Consider the following 26976-nt stretch of genomic DNA (forward strand, 5'->3'; position numbering starts at 1 on the left):
AATTTCACCATCACTAGTCAAAAGTTCCAATGCAAAATGTTTACTAGCAATATTATTCAAACAGGTACAGACAGGCAGAAGGTTCACACACACCTACATACAACAGAGAACAGACAAAGACTGACTGAACTGAAGGAACTTAAATACTAACACAGATGAACACTGATTAACAGAACACAGGTGATGTAGATGATGATGATGAACTAAACCTAGGTGATACAGATGAACTGATAATGATGATGATGACATGAAGACAGGCAGACAAGTCCAATGAAAACAAACTAAACAGAACACCACTGTGACACTTAGTGGTTAAAACACCAGAAGAAAACAAGACGTGGCGCTGAGAGTCACAACAAAAAATGTATCTACACTGACCCAAAACCCAAAACCTTACATTAACATCAACACTATTAAATAGAAGAAAAATATTAGAAGACCCTCGTTCCATTTGTCCTGAATGTTTGACCCAGCATCGCTGATCATCCAATATTCTGTATCAATATTTTTTATTTCAAGTTTTCATTCAGTATCTGGTTTTCAAAAAATCTGCTTCACTTCTTGAGATAACTGTTACCTTTGCATCAGGTCAGGTCTGGAAATTATTGCTAGTTGACAGAACCTGCTGTCCAGATCGATAAGCATCTCTGGATGAAAGTCATTCTCTGGAATAGAGAGTGCATCCAGTTCAGCATTGTCCATAGCTTGTCCTTCATCCGTGTAGCAGTGCGGCTCATAAACAACAAACTCCTCATCACGGGTTTGGAGAGCAAGTAGTTTCTATAGAGAAGAAGGGCAATGAAAATGGTTGACCATTCTGTCAAACATTTGGACATGTTTCTTATGATCTAAAGGTTTTAAATGCTTCTAAATGATTAATGATAAAGAATGAGTAGATCATGTCCAATCCTCTGATTAGTAGTATATGTTGAAAGAAGCATAAAATCACCTTGTTGATGATAACAGCAAGGCTGTTGCTCAGGTAAGCCGCATTGCCATAAAAAGCACTTGATCTGATACTCGAACGCTGCTTAAAAAAAAACACAGATTATGATGTAATTGAGGCTGAGCTGAGCCGATGTTTGCATATCTTATTAATTATTACTGTTTACTAGGGCTGGGATAAACGATTATTTTTTAAACGATTAATCTAGCGATTATTTTTTCGATGCATCGATTAATCTAACGATTCATTTTTCCAGTCCGATTCGATTCGATTCGATTATCTCCCCAATCCCCATTAATTGACTAATAGCAATTTATACATGTTAATTTACATATCTGAATGAAAAAAACAGGAATTCCTTAACATTGCAATATATGTTTATTGCTCTTAAAATTCCAAAATAAAAGACTATACAAGTGCATAGTAATGCATTCTTAGTCAGAGGTAGCATTCAATAAAACCTTAAAGCCTTGAAAACTGAAACAAGCTTACTGAACACATAAGGCCTAGCTTACTGAGAAAAAGTTCTTCTTTCAGATGAAAATAACAACAACTTGATGTCTAGCATTCAATAAAAAAATAAAAAGGTCACCCAAAATACTTGTTTAGAGCAATTGAAAGAATGCAGTAACCAATGTAAACTTGAGGGCTTTAAGCTAATACAGAGAGTGCTTTTCCAACAAAAAATAAATAAAAATTAACAGTGGGAGCCAGCAGCCTGTCATGGCGTCCTTCCTGAACTAACAGAATTGAACATTTATGTTGAAAACACATATGGCGCTTTTCCATTACCAGTACCAGCTCAACTCGACTCGACTCGGCTCGGCTCGCTTTTCGCTCCGTTTTCCATTGCAGATAGTGGCCCTCATTTATCATTCTTGCGTAGAAACGGGTGTATATGTTGCCGTAAGATTATGCTTACACTCCTCTCACCGCCTGATTTATGAAGCTGTGCGTACCTTTGAAATCCAGGTGTACGCAATACCTGACCTTGATAAATGCCGCGGCTGAAAACGATCGTCATTAGAATAACACGCCCCTATATATTCAAGTCTCCGCTTCCCCCACGCCCTCATTTTACGCCATGGACACACGGAAGACGGCAAAGAAGAGAAACTTCTTTGAGAAAGAGAAAGCGAAACCAGGGAAGTGGAAAGAAACAAAATTGATTTCTAGATTTTTATTATTAATGACGCTTATTGTTATTTAGAAGAAGAATGTCGTTATTATTATTATTTGTATTATTATTATTATTATTATTTAAAAGAAGAAGAATGTAATTTTTATTATTTTGTCAGTCTGACTAATTTTTTTGGTCATTGAAAGCCTTTCATTACTAAACCCAGTCCGTGCACACCTGCCGGGCCTAACCCTGGCCTAACCATCGTTTCAAAGAATAGTACAATGGCGAGCGCGTCGAGTATAAACGCCTCGTCCGTTTGGGGAGGTGCGCGCGCAGTCTGCGGAGACTCGCGCTGCGGAGTCAGGCGAAAGTATAAACAAGGCTTGAAACGTCAGGTAAAGCGCACAGGCTCGCAACTGAAGGAATACATATGCCTACAAATCAAATGCTTTGGTCACACAACTTAAACATTGAAGTCCATGTTGCACAAAAATAAACACTGAAGTTTATAATTACTATATGTTGTTGTTTTTTTACAGTGGGTCATAATATATCATATCTTTTAGTTTGTCAGTGCGTTTTGTGGTGTTAGGAATTGTTTTTCTGCGCATTCCCGCACTCAAAACGTGCGTACACCACCTCCTGAGCTGGCGTAGGATTTGAGCGTGCCGTACGCCAACGTTCATATTGATAAATCTCAAAGTCACCGTGGTTTTGGGTGTACGCCAGGTGTACGCTGGAAATTTGGTGTACGCACTTTTGATAAATGAGGGCCAGTACCTCCACAATAGTACCTGGTCGTCATAGCGACGCTGCAGGAAACTGCCGTGACTTAATCTTTTACGGGAGACGCGCGAGACACACTCGCTACCCACACACACAGGACAATGGAGGAAATCGAGTGTATGCTGTTTTTGAATGTTTTTGTTTTTGCTGTTTTTTATTCAGGATACTCCGTATGACGCGTGCAATGATGACGCAGTGAATAGTGACGATTCTCTCTGACCAATCAGCAGTCTGCCGTGTTTTCACGTCACATTTTAGTATCGCCTCAGCTCGCTTGGAACCGCGCCGGAGGTGGTACGAAAAAAAGTACCTGGAAGCAGGTACAGGTACAACTTTTACACAGTGGAAAACCAAACAGAGCCGAGTCGAGTCGAGGCGAGCCGAGGCGAGCTGGTACTGTGTAGTGGAAAAGCGCCTTTACACAGTGGAAAACCAAACAAAGCCGAGTCGAGTCGAGTCGAGGCGAGCTGGTACTGTGTAGTGGAAAAGCGCCTTCCGTAAGCTAGTCATAGCTTACTGAAAAAAGTGCATCTTTTAATTCTTCATTCACATAAAAATAACAACAACGTATAGTAATACACTCTGCCACTCACCTTTTTCTTAAAAAAAAAAAAAAAACTAATAAAAAAAAATGGAGCATTATTGTAAAGTGTTACCGATTTGTTACACAGATTCAGACGTCTCGTGAGTTCAGTGTTGGACAGATCAGTTGTTTTAACCATTCATTAAAGTGAATCGGTTCAAATGAGTCATTAGTTCGCAAATCGGACGTGTCATTAGTGGACCTGTAGCCTACGGCAAGCGTTGTGTGATTATCCCGGCAGTTTATTTTTTACCACAATTCACACTCCGCGGTAATTCAAGAGAAAAAAATCTCCGAATGCTCCACGTGAAACTTTAGTCTTCCGCCCTTTTTCTATCGTGTCTAATGATTTTGATTAATATGCACGAGGGAGAGAGAGAGAGCAAGACAGCGCTCGTGTTGTTTGAAGACGGCGAGTGCGCGCGCGCGGCCGGGGCTCTCTCTCGTACTTATATGCGCCCTGTCAAGCGCAGTCAGTCATTCTATTCTACATCACTCACCGATCAAATAAGGCTTTGGCAGCCACCAAAAAAAATTCAATGCAGGAAAACCCCTGGATTGGTTATATAACGTTGGATAGAATGATGGTCCGGCCATCGCGTATCAGCGCACATAAGGTACACACTGTGAAGTAATTTGCAAACGTTTTTTTTAGATAAATGAATATAGGTCGACGAATCGACGCGCATATTTTGCGTCGACGTATTTTTTGTCCCAGCCCTACTGTTTACATTCTTACATTGAAATTTTCTCTGTATGATCTTCTGGGACTCTAGAAAACACACATAGAAGAAACAGTCCATCACAAAACCAATGAAATGACCAAAACATTGGAAACTTGCTGTGGTTGTAATACCCTATCTATTGAGCGTATGGACATCTGGTCGGGGAAGTCTAGCTGTGGAGCCTCCAGTGTTTTATGTATCACCTGGAAATTTTGAAGCAAAAAGATAATAATAAAAAAAAAGTTACATCTCCTGTATATGATAGAAAACAGGATGCAGAATTTCACTTGAAAGGAGTATAAATAAAATTGAACTGCTTTTAACTGTATTTTTTAAATAAAACATTTAATTTTTCAGTTTTAATTACTCATGCACAATTAATCATACACATAACATACAGAAACATTTCCAGAAATGTTAGATGATATTATTTATGTTTGAAATAATTTTGAAACAAAGATTATTTCCCAGAATGCTCTAATTAACCCCAAAGACAAACATGAAGAGTTTTATTGTTACTCACGGTTCGTGATGTGAGCTTGTGGCTTGAAATTACATTTGTAGACAACTTAAAGCTGGTATTTACGTTAGAAGAATCTGTTTTCTGAATGCCTATACTGGAAGGAACCTTTCTGAAGACAACCTGATGATTTAAATTAAAACAATCATTCAAGGCAACAATGAATGTTTTATATAAATATGAGTTACACTTATCAATATTTTACACTTTACAATAAGGTTCGGTTAATTATAACTTGTTAATGAAGGTAGCATGAACTATAAACTATAGTTTTTACAGCATTTAAAAATATATAAAGTTAATGTGGAAACATTTTATTTTACAGTGTTTCTTACACATATGTTACTGTAATTATATTCTTCAAATAACAAGAACTATGCATCATTTCAATCTTGTCAAAAAATGTCACATCAAGTACTTTCCAAAAGTTTTGGGTTAATTTGAAAGAAATGACTACTTTTATTCAGCAAGGACATATTAAATTGACCAAAAGTGACAAAGACCTTTACAATGTTACAAAATCTTTCAATTTCAAATAAATCTTTTCTTTTCATTAATAAATAAAATGTAAATATGTCTCACAATGCATTGATGTTTCTTGAGCATCAAATTATCATATTAGAATGATTTCTGAAGGATCACCTGACACTGAAGACTGGAGTAATGATGCTGAAAATTCAGCTTTGATCACAAGAAAAAATTACATTATAAAGTATATAACAATAGCAAAGAAAAATTACCCTTAAATGAACAAATGATGTAAAAGAACGGTTCATTATTTCATGTTATTACATAATGTTGACATATAGAACCTTGTTGTAAAGTGATGCCTAAAAATGAATAAAATGCACCATTTCAAATATTACTGAAGGGCCGCTACTGTGGGTTGTGTGATGAAATTACCACGCAGTCTGTTCCTGGATTTTCCGTATTTGTTTTGATGAGACAACCAATGCCATCGTCCATTTCAATCATTTTTTTTTCTGCCTTGCAGGAGATCAGAAGGACCATTAAGCACATTGCTGAAAAAAGAGAGAATTTCTGTCTACCTTGGTGCAACCGTGGTTCGATTAACAGTGGAAGACTGCCAGAAATGGTTATTCATAATGGAAAGGTTGAGTGTTTATGTACCATACAGAGAATCTTGCATTGATTCAGTCAGTACTGGAGCTCCAGGGTCCAGACACACAACTTCAATGTCTCCGGAAATGGATATTAGCTTGTGTTGTCTCTCCTGCACACGTCTCAGGACCACCCAGATCGGTGGAAGAGGAGGATAAGCATATAGCAGGAGATCTGGCCACACGTGAGCTAGGGCTTGTACTTGAACTAGTACTTGATTCTGCTCAACTATAGGGAACAATGTGTTAATGTCCTGCTGGCAAAGAGGTCCACTGACACCATCCCATATCTCTCCCAAATTGATCAAACCACTGGTCTGTGGAGACACCCATCCACTGAGCTCAGGCTGCAGCGAGAAAGGGAATCCACCACACTCTTGCTCTGACCAGCTCTGACCAGGAATGCGCATTGCTCTAATTGACAGGAGGTGTCTGTCTGCAAGAAGCAACAATGCTGATGATTGATGAGAAACACTAATGTGGTATTGTCTGTTTTCACTAGTATCTGCCTCCTGCAAGTCCCTGTCTAAAAAGATGAAGGGTAAGAAACACCACCCATAACTCAAACAGATTGATATGACATACCCTCAGCCATGAACTAAACCTCCCCTGTATGCCACAATTCTGCCACAGTTCTCCCCATCCTGTCAGAAAAGCATCCAAGGTTTCCACTTTTCTGCATGTGGGAGGCAGCCCATGCCAGACATGCCAAGCCCATCTCAGCCCATCTACACACCATGCCAGAGAAACCGCAGTTGTGCACGGCTGACAATCACCTGGCTATTAACCAGCATTGAAATGGCTGAAGGTGTAACCACAGTAGATGAATGACTGCTGAGGCAGCAGTTCAGTCACGGGAATTCGATGTAGGGTTTCTGGAAACTTAGAACCTTGCTACCAACTTTTGTTCACTGTGCGAGTTGCCCTCATTGATATTGAATCCAGGTGCATACCCAGAAAACACATTGACTGATGAAGAACAAACAGCTTTTCTGCAGATTCATCTTCAGCCCTGAGGCTGCAACATGCTTCAGTGGTTGCAGTGTGTTGTTGTTGGCTGCTTGTCGATGTGTAGAATCAACAGGCTGTCCCACTGCATTGGTAACTTCCAATGCCACCTGAATACATTGTGTGATCACACATGGGGAGAGAGAAAGGCCAAAGGGAAGGACGCAGTATTGGTATGTTCTGCCCTGGAATGTCTGAATGTAATCTGGATGTGCAAATATGCATCATTTAGGTTTACGAAGGTGAACCATATGCCAGGTTCAACAGCACGCAATACATCTACCACATTTACATTTTTAGTCACATGACATAATATGCAGAAAGGTAGATGTTTGAGGTGACAATTGGTCTGAGGCCGAGGATTGGTCTGAAATTCCCATCCTGTTACTGAACAAGAAAGTATTTTGAATGGAAGCCCCTGGGGTGGATCTGAAGCAAGAGCCTGGCAAAGGTCCCAAACTACTGTGGGCCAATACAGGTACAGTACATAACAGGGGTCTTATACTGACTTGATGACAATAACCGTTTTCTAGTGTATCGAGGAGCCACACATTGTTTGTAATGTCCCTCCAATGTTGTATATGAGAGACTGAAAAATGGACTGTCACAGACCCTGCGGCATCAACGGTGGTGAGGGGCAGTTCTCTTATATACATGAACACATGTACTAGAAGGAACAAGAAACAAGAATTACCACTTGACAGGGAGGTCCAAATGTTATCACCACAACCAAACACAATACTCTGGTAAACCTGTGAGCGTTCTTAACCCTTTAGGCGCCAGAGGTTTTTTCTTAAAACGTTCGATTTTGACATCTTAATTTCAAAAGGCTATATCTTAAAAGTGATAAAAGATAGAGACTTTCTGTAAATTAGAGAAATATTAAGGATGACCCAAAGTTTATGTAGGGATTACATTTTCCCATCTAATTTGCATATTATGACGTCATATGGTGGCGGCCATCTTGGATTATAGAATTTTCATGAAAAGTCACATGTTTAAATGATAAAATGCAGCACTTCTTTCCCCCCAAAATCTCCCTCACCTTCTGTATGCTATATTGCACAATACTGAATGCTCAGGTAAATAGTAAGTTGTAAACAAACTGTGTAAATCATTACTAATAAATGGTAGAAACAAACCGAATGCATGTAGCAGTTGGCCTTTTGCTGTAGAGATTTTCCATCTACTACATACAGTAGGCACTCTGATTCCATGTATGGGGCACATATATATTATTCATATGACACACAAACACAAGTAGACAAGACCTGTTTAGTTCAAAAGCTCACTCTCCACGGCAAGGCACAGATCATGAGTGAGATGACGAGACAAGACGAGAGACAGACGAGACAAGACGAGAGACAATGTTATTTTTTTTGCTCCTTTTCTGCTCCTGCTACGAGCAGCGCGGCCAGATCTCCCTCGCGCGCGTGGCGAGTGTGCACAGCTCGGACTACTGTCATTGTCATTGCGACTCCCCACCCTGCCTCCACGTTACCCCCTAACTGTCCTATGAATACTTCGACCTCGTCTAACATACCCAGTGGCATTAGACAAAGTCTCCACCACAATACTGTCGCCGCGATAGCGGAGAGGCACACGGTCAGAAGACAAAGCTAGCGCGGTAAAAATCTCCCGCCTCGTTCCCCACAACACTAACACGCCTGGTAACTTCGCGATGAACACTCCGACCCCGGGAAACATTGTTCCCACCACTGACATTGGGCAAAGGACCATCTACATTGAGCAAAGGATTCACCGTTTGTGCTTGGTGTAGGGCTATACTTTCACTTTCAGAATCACCGTCATCTTCTGAAGGCAGATATTCCCCTTCAGAATCAGGGTCCGCGAATAGAAGACCCAACACTTCATTGTGGGTAAGCTTTATTGATGCCATTAGATAATATTAATAATAATAATAATAATAATCCAATGCAAATACTCGCTGAAGTTGACAATATTGCTCTAATAAAATGGCTCACTCGCACACTAGCTCCGCTTTTGTTCGCACTGATTCAATGAACTCTAGCTCGAAGATTTTGTATAGAAGCATGACGTTTTTTTTGAGTCGGGATGAAGTATGACATGTCTGCCATCTAGTGGAGGGGAGGTCGAACGAAATTTGACACCCTATTTGACAAAATCGGCCGTTTTATTCAGTGCCGCATCTTGTCGAGTAAACTCGACTGTGGCGCCTAGAGGGTTAAGATTAGGCCTAGAAATCACATACAAACACCACGCGACCCAGTAAGATGGTAATGAGTACCCTGGTTGACTTATAAGTTTTACTAATATTCACCTATACTGTTAGATATTTCCCTGATGAGAGACCCTGAATAACCAATGAGTCCTTCAAGTCAGATTAATCCATGCAGATGAAACCCCGTGGGGATTGCCAAACAATCTGTGCACAATCGAGCAAGATAATTTTGTGAGAATGACAAAGCAGACCATGATAAACGGTAGCATATATGGATTCCGGTATTGTCACAATTATGTTCTGTCTTGTCTGCACCTGTTCTTGTTAGTCCCTGATTAGTTAACCTTCATCCACCTGTGTCTAGTTAGTTCCCTTGTTTACCCTTGTTTATATATTCTCCCTGTTCAGTTCAGTCCCTTGTCGGTTATTGTTCGTGTCTATGTTATACACGCTGTTGCGTCCTATTCACCTGCTTGTGTCCTTTAAAACTTTGACATATTTTGGAATCAAGATTCGTCTGTCTGCTTCATCAGCCAAAGCTTAACAGAATAACCGACCCAACAAAGAAATGAACTTGATGGAATCACCCATGCTGCAGCTTCTCCTCTGCCCTCAGAGCAGGCCCTATCTTGGTTACCTGGCCTTGATGCTCCGGAACAGCGGTCTCTCTTCACCGGCCGACGAGCCCAAGGCGCATACTTCAGGGCCCCGGAGTCGACGCATGTAAGAAAGTCCATCGCAGAGCCAGGAGCGGACTGTGACCTGATAGACCTGTGGTCCGCGGATCTTGTTCCCACCCAAGTCCCCACCCTCACTTCATCTTTTTCACCGGTCCTGCCCAGAAGTCTTCCGCCCGTATCCCTGCCTGTTGTCCTTCTCCCGTCTCCATCGTTGGTCACGACCAGCCCCCTGGATCCGTCGGCACCACTGGTGTCGTGTAGCTCCTCGGCTCTGCCACCGCTGCTCACTCCGTGCAGCTCATCCTCTGCGCCTCGGGCTCCTGTGCCACCAGCTCGGCTAGAGGCCGAGTCCCCAACTACACCCCTACAGTCCCCTCCAGGCCCAAACCACCACCTCTTGCCACCACCGAGGCCTGTCGCCCTCACCTCGACCCACCACTCCTTCATCGCCTCCGCGGTCCGTCTGCCCGGAAGCTCCGCTGGGCTTGCTCGACACTCCAGGTCGGCCTTCAACCTGCACCTCTTTGGCACCCCTGGACTCCTCCCTTCCTCTGACCTCCCCGTCGGCCTCCCTCACCACATCGTCACCCCGGTCATCCGTCCCCATGTCACCGCCTCAGTCCCGCAGGTCAGGGGCTCAGCTCCTGTCTTCCGGTTCTACGGTGTCGCCTTGGACCTTCAGCCGCTTGGTTCCACCGGTTCCTCCACCACTCACCATGGTTCCGCCTCCGCCGATCGGCTCCAGGGTCCCTCTGTATGGACTCCACCCTGGCTCCTCTCACTGTCTGCGCCACCATGGTGCCCGTGGCCGACGCCCCCAGGGTCCAGTCCATCCCCAGGTCCACACCCTCCACCGAAACCTCCGCCCCTTTTCTATTTTTATCAGGCTTGTTCGACTTCATGCAGCTCTGCACAGACCGATCAGCGGCTGACTTGAAGCAGTGCATGCCGGTTAGATGTTTTGTCCGACTTGATACAGCGCAGACGCCACTTGACTGTGACATATGCCATCAAAGTATCGCGAGAGCGATTCGAGAGTAGCCGGAGAACTCAGCCAGTGCAGTTTCTCAAGAGCGGCTGCACAAGCTCTGATGAAGACACAGCTGTTCCACGATTGGCCGGATTCACCGCATGACAATGATCATGTAGTCGCAATGTTATTTTGTGTTGTGTTTATCAAAATAAAACTGATTAAAAAATGTTGACTCCACTTCATTGATAGTAGCTATAGGCTTATGTTGAACTAAGTATTACATAAGTACATTAAGTATTGAATGAAAATGTCTCTGAAACATCTGTGTATTTGGCAAATATTGCATTTATTTCACTTTAGTTGTGGTAAAGTATGCAAACACCACGTGAGCGGTCACTACGGGAACCAGAAAGTGTCCGACTTCACCTGTCTGTTTTCAGCTCCTGTACACGGCAACTTTCGCCGATCGGTTACATCCAGCCGCAGCCAATGTCGAACACACCTATCAACTTCTGTCATCATCACGGCATGAGGACGCGCCTTTCCGAGGGGGACCGTGATGTCACAATTATGTTCTGTCTTGTCTGCACCTGTTCTTGTTAGTCCCTGATTAGTTAACCTTCATCCACCTGTGTAGTTAGTTCCCTTGTTTACCCTGTGTTTATATTCTGTCAGCCAAAGCGTGACAGGTATGTCATTGATTAGAGTCACGTGTGACTGGATCAACATGAGATTCTCATAAGTGTACGCTAGTGCACAAACTTTTCCACTATGATTCACCATCTTTGGCGGTCTGGAACAATAAAATAAAAATGTAATTCTCAAAAAGTCATTCAAAAACCGGTTTCAATAGGTCTCCACATAATTTTCGGTTGTTGTTTTACCACACCTTTAATGGTTGGATTGACTTGTACAGAAGGATGTGTTTTTTGGTTACCTTTACAAAACATTGTAAATCACTGCATTACCTATGAAGATCAGAACTGTAAGAACAACGATCCAGGCTGCAGCAGGTCCCATTTGAGCCATCCGAGTCATCCTGACATGGCAGTCGGGAGCGATAGAGCAGTCACACACTGTGACTGACAGGTTTTGGATGGAGGACAATCCCTGCTGGTCTGATATTTTGATCTGGAGGAGGTGATGACCTGAATACACACTGTGTTCTTTTACAAGACTCACCGTTGTGCCTTCAAGAGAAAAAGATGTGTTATTATTACTGCTAAAAGATACAGAAACACAACCTCAAAGAGGTGGTGGAAGAGTGCTGTCTTTCTAAGAGATCTCTGGCATTATTTGCCTAACATAACATAACACTGTTCATAACTTTTTTTTCTTCTGTGATGTGTTTTCCAGATTGAAACAGGACATTAAGTGAGGAATTGTGTAGGGTGGACTGGGATGAGTGAAGTAGAAGGTGACATTACCATGGGTTGGTTCAACTCTCCATTTGTCCTTAACATATCCTAAAAGCTCGTAGTTGAAAGGTGAACTGTATGGATGAAGGTCCAGGTCCACAGCTGTGATACTGGCCACTGTGGGCTCTGTATCCAGGCACATGTTGACTGTGTTCACTTCCAGCATTGGTGCGTTATCATTTTGATCATTCAGGTGAATAAATAGAGTTCCTGTGCCTGTCAGCGGTGGGACACCTGCCAATCGGAGAAATGGGGTAAACAGAAATTAATTTGGAGTACAAAACATGATAATGCCATCCATGATCATTCATGAGTTTAGCTTTCTTCATTATGATAAGAGGACAGTTTTATCACCCTAACATTTCTGACACTGACTTTATGCCATTATAGTAAGTCTGGTTACACAACTAGACTAACTGGCTAGCTTTTTTTTTTTCATACATTTTCCGCTAGACAGATGTTAATGTTGGACCCTGTGTGGTTAATTACTTAATTCAATTAAATTTGTAAATAATTTTGTAAATAAAATAAAATAACTTCTTTGTCCAGGTATACTTCAGAATATGACAATATCTATAATAGTTAGAAGTACACTACAGTTCAAAAGTTTGTGGTCAGTCAGATTTCTCTTAAGTCTGTTATGCTCACCAAGGCTACGTTTATTCGATCAGAAATACAGTAAAAGCAGTAGCATTGTGCAATAATATTCCAATTTATCCCTGTGATGCAACGCTGTAATTACAGCATCATTACTCCAGTCTTCAGTGTCACATGATCCTTCAGAAATCATTCTAATATGAAACATTTCTGATTATTATCAATGTTGAAAACCGTTGTGCTGCCTAATATTTTTGTGGAAACAGTGATAACTTTTTCAGGATTATTTGATGAAAAGTTCAAAAGAACAGCATTTATTTGAAATAGAAATCTTTTGTAACAAAAATGTATTTACTGTCACTTTGGATCAATTGAATGCATCTTTGCTGAATAAAAGTATTCATTTCTTTAAAAAACATCATCTTACCATCATCAACAGCATATAGGGTTGCTCTATAGGTGCTGTTTATCCCAAACGGCGACTCTCTGTCCAGAATTTTATTCGTGGATACTCGTCCAGTCTTTGCATCAATAGTTATCCATCCATCAATATCTTCACCTTTAACAAATCTGAGAACCAAACAAACACCAGATGAATTCACCTGTGTTTATATGTGATCCTGTACCTCCAATAAACTACAGTGGCATTAGTTTTACACTTATTATTAGCTTCTCATACTTAAATGTGTTTGTATGGCTTCCATCCATGTCTTTAGCAGTGAAGGTTGTAAGACTTGTTCCTGCTGCTATGTTCTCCATTATGTGAACGTGTTTTACAGGGGGTATAAATACCGGAGGGTCGTTGACATCTTCAACATAAATGGTCACTGGAATGGTATTATAGAGGTTTTCAACACTCATGCCAGAGTTTTGGGGTATAATGTCGACCTCCCACTTGGCATTCTCTACTTGCTTTTTGACCTTACATGAACAGTAAGGAAGTTCGTTCTGCACACTGATGGATAGATTTTGGTATGTTTGCTCCTCGTAGTCCATTTGCTAGGAGTTTGGAATGAGCCAAAAAATAAAGAGAGTTCAGAGAAGTGTCAACATGAATGCATGCATACATATTTTCATATCTTTTTTTTTTATGTCAAAATAGCTCCAATCCCAGCAGAGGCAACAATATAACGACAAGGTATTTCAGTGCAAACTGGTTCTGGCGCAATCAAAACATTTTCTCTGTTTGTTTGAGCATCATAACCAGCCTAAACCAGCAACACTGACTCAACCTTTGGGCACGCTGACTTACACAATAAAAACGTCAACCATATGCCTACCTTAACAACTGTTAAAATCCCATCGTTTGTTTTAGGGTCTGTTTCAATTTGGAACTGCTCTTTTTTATCTCCATGGATAGTGTATTTGGCTTTCCAGGCTTCTGAACCACGGGTGTCTTTGTCTGTTACTTGCAGTCGCAGAACTTCAACCCCAGTTTCTCGCTCCTTGACCTTCCCAGGTCCCTGAAACACAAGTCAAATATTTGGTTGGGTTTTATAGGACAATATGCCTACCATTAAAATAAATACAATAAAAAAATTAAAAATAACAAGCAATCAAAACTTGGAAAATTCCAGTCCAATATGAAACCTACTGTTTTGCCAGAGAACTCTGGAAGATTGTTGTTTTTGTCCAAAATATTGATTATCACTGTACTTGTACTTGATAATTGTATCTTTTCCCCTTTGTCCTTTGCTTCAACCAGGATTGTATATTTCTGAGCTTTCTGGAAAAGATCAATTTTGTAGAAGATTTCTTGTGTAGGAATGGATAAATATTTATAAAGCACAAAAAGCAATGCATGCCAAACAGGTAAAGGTACAAAAGTAGCTTATTATTACCAATGAAAGAAATTAGTTTCATACCTCATAGTTCAAACACCCATTAAAATAAACTTTCCCAAATTGTTGCTGTTGCTGATTTACATCTTTTTGCTGCTGAATATAAAATTTAACATTGTCTGGTGTTGGTGTGACAGACTTGATTGTTAAATCAAATGTTCCATTGTTTGTTCTTGAATCATCTTCATCAGATGCCAGTACTGTCACTACTGTTTTACCTAGACAAAAAGTGCTAGATGAATGTAAAGTAATTTCTTCACCCTCAAATAATTTATTCAATATTTAAGAATATTTCACCCAGTCCTTATTTATTCACCGTTATGTTGTTTCAAACCTGTATGCTGTTTTTACTGCTGTATTACATAATCCAATCCTATCTGTTTAATATCCATGGTCATTGCACTTAGGAAATAGAACTTTACACTTTATATTAAGTATCTTTAACAATAGCTGGGCGTGAGGATCCGACCAAAATAAGTTGTTTAGGCTATTCATTAAAAATCTGTCACGGTTCATCGATCCATGTGTTCATTTTGTGTCTCTGTTGGTATGTTTGTGGGTGCGGGATCTGTGTGTGTGTTGCTTGTTTGTTGCTTAGAAACCAGCTGATCACTTAATCAGCCCGCAGCTGCAGCTAGTTACTTCTGTTTGTTAGCTGCCTATATCTAGCGGGTGTGATTATTGCATGGTGTTGGTTCGTCACTCTTGTTTATGCTCTCTTACTCAGTTCCGGTGTCTGAGTTTCCTTATGGAGTTATTTCCTCGATCTCGTCTGTGTTCCCAGATTTCTGGAGATCATTTGGAGTTCTCTTCATTCCAGTTCCCGTTTGGCATCCACACAGGATTATTCATATCACTCATCCTCTCCGGTGTATTTGTATCCTGGTTGCCTGCCTGCTATACGTGGAGTATTATCATCTGTTCAACCTGCCTTCAATAAACTGTTTGCTTGCATTTGGATCTACGACTCTCATTCTGACAGAACAAACCGACCATCATTGGATCCAGCAAGCACGGTGGAATTGCAGAACGAACCGACCAACATGTGATACAGCGGAGTGAGATTTATCTACCTGGAGGAGAGTCAGGGTCTCAGATGACCTTGTTTGAGTATTTTGCCATATGTACGCGAAGGACTGAGGAGACCATAGCAGCCCGCTGTCAAGTTGGAAGAGGAAGGTCCAATACTGCTACTAGCAGCTTCCCTGAACCCCCTTCCGTCAGCACAACGGAGACCTGTTCAGCTAACACTCCTTTCTACAAGCAATCCTTTGAGGGAACCCGCCTAGCCATATTCACTGGTACCCGCGGAGGCCGCAGGAGAGGATGTGGTCGATATGGACCCCGACGCCATTTCCCACTTCAACCTCTCTTCAGCCACAGAGCACGGTTCCGAGTCGGTGCCTAATACTGTCCAGGTCTCTCCCGAACACACTCCCCTGACACGCACCCTTCCTGCTAGCATTGTCATGGCCCCTGAGTTCATTCCCAATTCCTTTCCAAATCAAAGATTCATCCCTAGAACCGTTCCTGACCCCAAGGCTGTTTTCAAGCCCCGGCCATTTCAGCAAACAGTTTATTGAAGGCAGGTTGAACAGATGATGATGATAATACTCAAAACACCACGTAGCAGGCGGGTGACCAGGATACAAATACACCGGAGAGGATGAGTGATATGAATAATCCTGTGTGGATGCCAAACGGGAACTGGAATTGCAGAACGAACTGTGAACTAATCATTTAATTTTACAATTTCACAAATAAATGAGTGAAGGGAAAGCTAAACTGGGTTACCTTGAGAATGTGACTCATCCACAATCACTTCATAGACCGACTGCTGAAATTTTGGAGCGTGATCATTTATGTCCAATATTTGGATATGAATCCCGAGCCTTGTCTCCACTTCATCGGTTGATTTGTCTTTTGCTTCAAATGTCAACTGTAATTGAGTCCAGCGCATGTCAATATACAAGCCTTTTTTGCAGTGTATTTACATGAATTTCAAAGTGATTTGTTTATTAGGGAGTACTTACTTTGAGAACTTTAATTCCTTGTTTATTTTCAAAGTCCACCGTTCCATTTACTAAAACATAACCATCTTTATCAATATTGAGAATACCCGTTGGCTCTAAATCCACACCCTGACCTTTTAGCTGGTATTTGACTAAATAAGACTGATTCAATTCAATCTGAAACACAAACAACAGGCACACTTAAGTGTTCACATAATCATGCTAATCCAGTACTTGTATACATATGTAATGTGGAAAAACGCTATAAAAATGAAATGGAATTGAACGACAAAACTGTTTCTAACTCCGCTCACCTTGCCTAGTGTATATGGATATGGACCAGGGTTTTCTTCCTCAATAGTGAAAGACTCAATGATCCATGCGCGCTTCTGTCTTCCCCTGTCAGCCCATACACACACGGTCCAAGTAAACTGAGATAAAAAAGAAGTGAATAAAGAAGTTATAAATAATGTTATGAAAGTTGTTATAAAGGTTGTCAATACGTGAATCTCACAAATTCCGGCCATAACATCCTATTTTACCTATATTTTCATTACCTTCAGTGCTGTGTAGATTACTTACAAATTGTAGTCCATCACTGAATACAAATTACATGAAATTTGTTTTTTAGTTAGTAAGATAATCTATCACATTACACACAATATAATCTGATTACTTTTAAATTACTTTGGACCTAACTCGTTTATCACATTGATTTGAGTAAAATCCTTTATCATGCTGATAAAAAAATAAAATAAAAAAATACAAAGAGAAAGAAAAATTATAAAATTTTCTGTTTTCAACAACATTAGGTGCATTGAACATTACATTATTTCAGGGTTTCCCAAACTAGGGTTTGTGAAGAAACTGCAGGGGGTTCGTAAACTGATGAAAAGTTAATAACAAATTAAATTAAAAGAAATAAAACCTTTTAAAATTAAAACGATCAAAATGAAGCACTAACTAAAAAAAAAGTATATTTTATTTTTATTTATTTATATATATTTTTTCGGTCTCTCAAAAGTCCATTTAATTATACTCGCCTGACTAGTGGCTGGTCTGTGTTTATTCGGTAAAACTGGAAGACTTTCTGAACATATATATAGGCTTTTTTGGATAGGAAAAATGAAAAGAGGAGAATAAAGCATTTTTAATAATTTACATCCATTTTGTGAGTATTAAGTAATTATGTAATCAATAAAAAATTAACTAGTATTTTAAAATGCCATATAATCTAATCATCTACAAGAATTTCATTTTTGGAATCTGATCAGGTTTTTTTTTATTCAGTAAGGTTTATTAAGTAAGGTGTACATTTTCAAAACTCTTAGTACAAAAATCCAAACTGATAACACTTGTAACAGCTAGTCATTCTTTCATAACCTGATCCCATGCTTTCATTACAGTTATAGACTTTTCAGTCCACATAACCATAGTTTCAAACACCAGATTATTGTAATATGTAAAGAGAACATTTGGTTTAATCACCAAAACACAACATTATGATCTTCTTTCAGTTTAGTACTTTTAACAATCAGTTCATTCAACAGCAAACAATTCAAGATGCATGTTTCAATTCACCCTTGTTGCTGAAATAATTGCAGTAATACAGGCTACAGTTGCCACATTAGAAAATACACTTACACCACATAACCTATGTAGTGTAAGTAAAAAGTTCTCAAAAGTTTGATAGTAATGGCTTTATGAAAGGCAGCTACTGTGAATGAAACATTTAGATGAAACAATTCTCTTACGAGAGTAGGGGAGAGCGGGGCACAACCTAACGCTTTTTGACTTTCTCAGTTTGTGTAAATCTACTTATGGTTCAGAGTATTTATTTTTTCCCACATTAATTTCCCACATGTCTAGTACAATTATGTGGTTTTGTTTTATTAATACAGTATATACTTTTTTCTTGACATACCCCGAAAGAATGGAAGTGAAATGTGACAACATGCCCCATAGGTGGGGTACATTGTAACATATGTGGGGCACATTGTAACATAACATATGACAGCTTAAAATGTTATCTGATCTAATGAAAAATATATACAAAACAAACTAAAATATTTTCTAAATAAAATACAATTAAAAAACTTTTTCATATAAAATAATGGCCAGTTTTAATAATTAAATATAAACAAATGTTTGAGTTTTGACTACGAACACATGAAAACACAGCTATACAACATTGTTCAAAACAAATAAATAATTAGTCATTTCTGAACATTGACTCTCAGTCTTTATTCACCTTTTTCTCACGTTTTCCCAATAAAATTAATAAAAGTATAGAATATAATAGCATATTTCTAATAGGGGCACATTGTAACGCAGTGTTACAACATGCCCCCGCCTGCACAACTGGGATTTAAACCCTGCTAGTGTCTTCTGCTAGTTAGCGAAGCATTAAAGAACTATCTCAACTGTTAAATAACATCTTGGAGATTAAAATAATATCAGATTTGTCTTATTTTAAATAAACACAAAAAATAGAGATAAAAAATTAACTTAAGTAAGAAATTTACTTTTGCTATGGTTTAATAAATGTCTATGGATATCTTCCAAAACAAAAATTAATTTTGGCGGAATTTTTTTTTCTACATAGTGTTGATATGGCAACTAGTAAATACACAAAGTTTCGTCATCGAAGCATGTGCGGAAGTATTTAAAACAAGCGTGTTACAACTAGCCCCGCGTTAGGTTGTGCCCCGCGCTCCCCTACTCTCGTGTTGCGTAAGTTTAGCTTACGCTACGAGAAAACTCCTTTTCTCGAGAATATTGAAGCAAAAAATTATCCTTAATTTTCAATCATTTAAAACGCATTTGCTGCAGCAGGCAGACATAGGCAAGGCAGCTCGCGCGCCCATTGGCTGCTCTGCGGCAACTGCTGCAACCTATCAGTGCGTCTGGCATGACTCCAGCGCCAATGGGAAGCCTTCCCTGCGCTACGTCATGACCCGCCAAAATGGGTGTGGCCTAAGCCTATAAATACCCATCGCTTAGGTTGCACTATGATTTCGTCTCCTTTCAGCGAGTGATTCACTTCGCTGGATCTACAGAGAAGAAGAAGCTGCGCCGTCGAACAGCACTCAGCGGGATGAGCTTGAGACAGAGGATGCCGGCTGGATTATCGCCGCCTTCACTCGCCGTACCTGCTGCGCTATCCGGCGCATATATCCTTTTATTGCTTCCATGTGTGTTCGCCGCTGCAGGACTGCCATCGAAATCGGCACGACCCGCTCTCTCAGTTCCCTCAACAGAGGCATTTCGAAGAGTGTATTCAGCAGCCAATGAGTCAGTTCCTCAACTCGCTCGCCTGCACACAAACGCCGTTCTCACGGCGACCCACATAAATCTCAAAAAGAGCATTTTGTCGGGTCATATTCCGGCTCAGGCCGAAGGTGTTTTAAATGTAGGAAATGTGCCCACTACCCAGTGCCCACCCCTACACATAAACACTACCCTCTCACACTCATCCAGGGTCGAAAACAATAAAGCTGGCTCATGCCGCTCAACCGCTAAGTGTAGAAAAAGTGCCCACTGCCCAGTGTTCACCCCTACACATAGGCATTACCCACGCAGTGTCTCACACCACCCCGGGGTCCATATCAGTCAAACCGGCTCATGCCGTTCATGTTTTAAGTGTAGGAAATGTGCCCACTGTATAGTCCTCACTCCTATATGAACACGACTGTATCTGTGTTACGCACACACATAATGCCCCAGTGTATGAACCCAGCTCACGCTGGCGGTGTTTCAGGTGTAAATCACGTGTCTGCCACACAACGCACACACTTTCTGAAAAGCACCTCGTGCCGCGAGCTCACACAACCTCGTTTGTAACGTAACACCTTCCCGTTTCTGCGACCGGGATGTTAGTTACAAAGCCGCCGCACGAAGTGCCGACTGCCCCATTGAATGTGAGCCTGGTGAACGAAGTACGTCATCATGGCCGGGTCCCCGAGTCCCTGAATATCAGCGACCGGAGCCCAGATTTCATTCTGGGAATGTGTGGGAATCGATTCCAGGGGTCTCAAAACGGGGGCTAGAGATAGTGAAACGGGGCTATTCGCTACAATTCGCTCGCAGACTGCCGCGCTTTACAGCCCGGGTCGAAACTTCTGTGAATCAGGGAGTAGCACACCTACTCCGCACCGAGATAGCGATTTTGCTAAGGAAAGGGGCGGTAGAGACCGTCCCCTTAGCCGAGAGCTAGTTGGGCTTTTACAGCCGTTACTTCTTAGTACCGAAGAAGGACGGCGGGCTCCACCCCATACTAGATCTCAGGCGTTTGAACAAAGCGCTTATGATACACTCGTTCAAAATGCTCACAACCAGACAAATCCTCGCTCGGATTCGACCGGGAGACTGGTTTATATCAGTGGATCTGAAAGACGCTACCTTTCAGATTCAAATAGCAGCCCGTCACAGGCCATTCTTGAGATTCGCCTTCGAGGGCCAGGCTTATGAGTGCACCGTCCTCCCGTTCGGCCTGTCTTTAGCACCTCGTACATTTACGAAATGCATGGACACAGCGCTCGCGCCCCTCAGACGAAGGGGCGTGAGAATCCTGAACTATTTGGACAACTGGCTGATTTTAGCGCAGTCGAAAGAGGAACTGGTGTCACACAGAGCGCTATTGCTGGACCATCTAGAACAGCTGGGTCTCAGAGTCAACTGGGCCAAAAGCAATCTATATCCCAGCCAGGAAACATCCTTTCTAGGGATAGAGTTGGACTCCAGGTCTATGCTGGCACACCTAACGCGAGAACGCGCGGCAGTAATCCAGCGCCTAGCAGCGACATTCATAGTAGGGAGGTATCTTCCCCTCAGAGTGTTTCAGAGGATGATGGTTCTTATGGCCTCAGCCTCGACGGTGCTGCGGCTGGGTCTGCTATACATGCGCCCTTTTCAGCTATGGCTGAAGCGGCGTGTTCCAGCGCGAGCATGGGCATCAGGTTCGCTTCGTCTCACGGTGAATCAGACATGCACAGCAGCGCTGAAACCATGGACGAGGGCCGACTGGTACCAGTCCGGCGTGAACCTGGGGATAGCCTCAAAAATCAAAGTAGTCTCGACAGATGCCTCAAACACGGGTTGGGGCGCCCTTTACGAAGGGAGGCCATCAATGGGCCTGTGGTCGGACGCAGAAAAGTGTCTACACATAAACTGTCTAGAGATGAAAGCGGTCGAGAACGCCCTTCGGTTTTTCCTCCCTGTGCTGAAGAACCACCACGTTCTAGTCAGAACAGACAACATGTCAGTGGTGTCTTACATAAATCGCCAGGGCGGTCTCAGGTCCCGGAGCCTTCTTGCGAGAGCAAAACGCCTCCTCATATGGGCCCAGCACAATCTGTGCTCGCTGAGAGCAGCGCATGTGCCGGGCGTCCTGAACGTGGGCCCAGACATGTTGTCCAGGGCCAAGCTTCCCCCAGGGGAATGGTCCTTGCATCCCCTGGTGGTGCGAAACATCTGGGACATCTTTGGCAGAGCAGAGGTAGACCTGTTTGCGTTGCAGGCCAACGCTCATTGCCCAGTATTCTTTTCAAAAGAAAGGGACGCGCTGGCCCTAGACTGGCCCAGATGTCCTCTCTATGCGTTTCCCCCGGTGGCCTTGTTACCACTGGTAATCAAGCGAATCAGGGAGTGCAAATGCTCGATAATACTGATAGCCCTGCTCTGGGAGAATCAAGTGTGGTTCCCAGAGTTGATGGAGCTGGGGAGCACAGCTCCATGGCCGATTCCGCTGAGGAAGGACCTACTGTCTCAGGCCGGGGGCGCAGTTTGGCACCCTTACCCCGAACTGTGGGCCCTACATGCGTGGGCGATCAATTATTACCATTTCACCTCCCGGAGGGAGTTATGAACACAATCACACAGGCTAGAGCTCCGTCTACTAGACGGCTCTACGCATCTAAATATGGTCAGTGTTCGCTGAATGGTGTTCAGCTCATGAATTGGACCCGCTAGATTGCGAGGTAACGGAGGTGCTTTCTTTCTTGCAAGAGCTGTTGGACAGCGGGAGAACCCCATCCACGCTCAAGGTGTATGTGGCGGCCATAGCAGCATTTATAAAGCCTGTAAATGGCCAGTCGCTGGGAAAGAATGACCTCATAATCCATTTCCTCAGGCGAGCTAGGAGGCTGAATCCTCCTCTGGCCCCTTCGGTTCCAGTGTGGGACCTTTCTACGGTCCTAGAGGCCATGAAAGGCGGCCCATTTGAACCGTTACATGCGATAGAGCTGAAATACCTTTCCTTCAAAACCGCTTTTCTGCTGGCATTGGCCACAGTAAAACGGGTGGGCGACCTTCACGCACTCTAAGTGAGTGCTACGTGTCTGGAATTTGGGCCTAATGACTCTAAGGTCATCTTCAAACCAAGGTATGGATACGTCCCGAAGGTACTTGCGACCCCGTTTAGAGCGCAAGTCATTTCCCTGTCAGCCCTCCCTGCATCCGACAGCGAGGTTGGGGTTAATTTTCTCTGCCCAGTAAGGGCTTTGAGGATTTATGTGGAACGTTCTGCTGCCTTCAGGCAGACAGAGCAGCTTTTTGTTTCCTTCGGTGGCCGCGTTAAAGGGCTAGCCATCTCGAAACAGACCCTGTCTAGATGGATAGTAGACGCTATTGCGTCGGCTTATGCATCCAAGGGCTTGGATTGCCCTTTGGGTGTCAGGGCCCACTCAACTAGAGGCATGGCCTCGTCGTGGGCTTGGACAAGTGGGGTCTCACTTCAAGACATTTGTATGGCGGCAGGCTGGGTCTCCCCGTCTACATTTGTAAGGTTCTATAACCTGGAAGTGCCCGCCTTACAGGCTAGGCTGTTCTCAGTCTAATTATGCTACATTAACGCACTTAATTTGCTCAGACCGTTGATATGTTTGCAGCGTCCTGTGGGCCTATGCAGTTTCAAGGTTGATATAATTGCCTTAACTGTATATATGTGTAAGCCCCTATCTTCATAACACCGAGTCGTCCCTCCCCATTCTGCCGACTATTCCACTTTTACAAGAGCCCCGGGTATACTGCCCTTGGGACATTAGTGTTGGAATCTAGCACGCACAGCGTTTTACATGTGGTTCCCGTAGCGTAAGCTAAACTTACGCAACACGAGAGTACTCTCGTAAGAGAACGACACTCGGTTACTAGTCTCGGTTCTCTCTAGAGAGGGAACGAGTGTTGCGTAACCTGCCGTGCTTGTGCTGCGTTATGGTTTCGCTTCCAGTCGACTGAAATCATAGTGCAACCTAAGCGATGGGTATTTATAGGCTTAGGCCACACCCATTTTGGTGGGTCATGATGTAGCGCAGGGAAGGCTTCCCATTGGCGCTGAAGTCATGCCAGACGCACTGATAGGTTGCTGCAGAGCAGCCAATGGGCGCACGAGCTGCCTCGCCTATGTCTACCTGCTGCAGCAAATGCGTTTTAAATTATTAAAAATAAAGGATAATTTTTTGCTTCAATATTCTCGAGAAAATGAGTTTTCCCGTAGCGTAAGCTTAACTTACGCAACACTCGTTCCCTCTCTAGAGAGAACCCAGGTTACGTTAGTAACCGAGTGTCGTTATTTTGTGTTGTGAAAAGGATATGTGCGGGCTCTGCAAAATTGCTCGCGAGCACCCTTCTGAGACCTAAAATGACAAATGGGACACTCTACGGTCTCGCGGACTTAACGGACACGGACACGCGCACGCGCACGCGGCAGCCATTGTAAGTCTACGAGACCGAAAGTGCATATGAAGTGTGCCATTTGGGACAGGGCCTTAGTTTGTCTTTCTTCAGTTATCTGTTTCCTTTGTGTATTACATGAGTTTGTTTTATTTTATAATTAATATTGTTATTTCAACCTTTTGGGAATCTTATTCATCTTCACCAGACTAGCCATTATTGTTATTTTACATGTAGTAGATTCTCATTTTAGTAGTAAGTCAGTGTGATTCTTAATAGAGGGGTGATTTAGTCTAGCAGCTAAAAATGTGGGTGATCACCCAAAAATGGATTGGTTTGAAAAGGTTTAAAGGCCTCAAGAAACAAACCTTGAACTACCACGTTCTTCTCCTTGAAAAAAGCCAATAACCCAAGGTTGCTCGAGGAGGATTGTTCCTGTGACTTAAGGTCGTAATGTCATGTGAAAGTCAAAGAAACAAATTCAAATGTTTTTGTGGAATAGAAACATTGTAATAAATTGGTGAGGATTTACTTTGGCCAACGAGCGAACAATGTATGATTTTGAGTGAATATTGTTGCAGAGGAGAACTGGCCCCCGACTGAGCCTGGGTTCTCCCAAAGTTTTTTTTCTCCATTCTGTCACCTGATGGAGTTTTGGTTCCTTGCCACTGTCGCCTTGGCTTTTGGCTTGCTTAGTTGGGGACATTTAATATTCAACAATATTATTGATCTGCCTTACTTAGGGTGGACGATGACGCAATTTTCTTCTAGAAACAAATTTTGTTGTATTATTTTCATGTTATCAATGTGAAGCTGCTTTGATACAATCTGTATTGTAAAAAGCGCTATATAAATAAAGGTGACTTGACTTGACTCCAAATTGCTAGTAAATTTCACAAACAATTACCAAGAAACGGCAAGTAACATTGAATTAAATGTGAATTTAAGTTAAGAATACTGAAATAGTATTTTCTTGTAAAACGTACTCCAATAATCTTTGTTTTATTTACAACTTTGATTTTTTGTAAACTGTAGATGGTTTTAAATGTGTAATGCAGTCCCCAAATTGCTTTGACTACTTTAAATATAAACATTTTGCTGAGAAGATTTTGACAAGCTTGTTAAAATCATTTATTTTATTGCCATAGTCAGGGTAATTAAAATATAATTTGCACCAAAGGAGAACTTGTGAAGAGTAAATGATGTTGCATAAAGGATTCTTTATTATGTCCTTTATTATGTTATTTATAATTTCACTTTTTTTTGGCCAGCATTCACATTAATAAAACAAACTTTCTGTGATGTTTCCCTTTCTAACATTGCTTGAGGACATACGCTTGCACTGCTTGACATTCCCTTAATGATGTGTCAAACCTTCAAAATTAAGCTCGCAGCTGTACAGATTATAGAGAATATATTCAACAGATACAGCCAATGCACATTTGACTGAATTCACATAATTATTAGTTTTACTAATAAGCATATTTGAGAGTACCTTAAGGCATGAACTTACAATTCAAACCATTCTTAAAGTGCATGCTCATGTTCATGTGTCATGATCTCAAAGACGTCCAGCAATGAAATACACTTTTCATCCACACCCAATAGTGGTAACATGTATCTAAGTCAACATAACTAATTAAATAAGCATGCTCTACCAACAGTTTTTACTAGAAGACACATGACAAATAATCGCATCAGCTAATCATTCGATGGAAATCAAACATTATTCAGCTCATTGTATATATGGGGCGCCGTTTGTAAAGCGGCTCACGCTGAAAATAACAGCAACATTTTGTCACATTTAGCTTCAAACAATGTTTGAAAAACTGGTATGAATTTTTGACGGTCACTTTTTAGCACATTTACAACAATATTTGTCAACTTATATTTTAAATAGTTAAATCTAAATATTAAATGTTACACCTAAATGTTAAATGTTAAATCTAAAAGTTAAATCTAAATCTAAATCTAAATCTAAATGTTAAATCTAAATGTTAAATCTAAATCTAAATGTTAAATCTAAATGTTAAATCTAAATGTTAAATCTAAATCTTAATGTTAAATCTAAATATTAAATCTAAATCTAAATGTTAAATCTAAATCTAAATGTTGAATCTAAATGTTAAATCTAAATCTAAATCTAAATGTTGAATCTAAATGTTTCAGGTGGAACTAAATATTTAACAAATATGCAAATTCAAAATGCCGGTAATCGGATTTAGATTCAACATTTAGATTTAGATTTAGATTTAACATTTAGATTTAATATTTAGATTTAACATTTAGATTTAACATTTAGATTTAACATTTAGATTTAGATTTAATATTTAGATTTAACATTTAGATTTAGATTTAATATTTAGATTTAACATTTAGGTGTAACATTTAATATTTAGATTTAACTATTTAAAATATCTCTAAGTTGACAAATATTGTTGTAAATGTGCTAAAAAGTGACCGTCAAAAATTCATACCAGTTTTTCAAACATTGTTTGAAGCTAAATGTGACAAAATGTTGCTGTTATTTTCAGCGTGAGCCGCTTTACAAACGGCGCCCCATATGTATAAACCTGAATTTCACCTGACTTTATACAGTGTGCTAGACTTAGTTTCTGTAACATAAACACATAGCTAAAGTTGCATCACATCACACAGGCCTTGAACTCACCAGCACTAGGAGCAAACTGACAGGAAGGATCTTCATGTTGAAGCAGATTGTCAAGCAATCCAGTGTGAATGAGTCTGAGTTTCCTTCTTTCTCATAGAGCA

The 26976-nt window shown here is 41.3% G+C and overlaps 1 protein-coding gene across 7 annotated transcripts; it reads right to left on the reverse strand.

The window, feature by feature from the left end:
* Nucleotides 1-24: 24 nt before the first annotated feature.
* On the reverse strand, nucleotides 25-26976 carry LOC309480519 (cadherin-like protein 26). Of its 7 annotated transcripts, none has more exons than XM_082145065.1 (18): nucleotides 26876-26976; nucleotides 16851-16967; nucleotides 16558-16713; nucleotides 16319-16463; nucleotides 14549-14742; nucleotides 14278-14409; nucleotides 13964-14146; nucleotides 13363-13682; nucleotides 13111-13253; nucleotides 12096-12320; nucleotides 11637-11858; nucleotides 5815-6033; nucleotides 5587-5705; nucleotides 4687-4791; nucleotides 4295-4366; nucleotides 4178-4210; nucleotides 950-1030; nucleotides 25-780 (listed from the first exon to the last, which is right to left on the reverse strand). In XM_082145065.1, exons 1-18 carry the CDS (start codon nucleotides 26909-26911, stop codon nucleotides 574-576), a joined length of 2709 nt encoding a protein of 902 aa, XP_082001191.1. In that variant the 5' UTR covers nucleotides 26912-26976; the 3' UTR covers nucleotides 25-573. The 7 variants fall into 7 exon arrangements, with proteins under 7 accessions (XP_082001191.1, XP_082001190.1, XP_082001189.1 ...); XM_082145064.1 differs by having other exon boundaries at nucleotides 950-1027; nucleotides 4687-4806; XM_082145063.1 differs by having other exon boundaries at nucleotides 4687-4806.

This window comes from Leuciscus leuciscus, assembly GCF_965113295.1.
Source record: "Leuciscus leuciscus genome assembly, chromosome: 18".
Taxonomy (NCBI): Eukaryota; Metazoa; Chordata; class Actinopteri; order Cypriniformes; family Leuciscidae; genus Leuciscus; species Leuciscus leuciscus.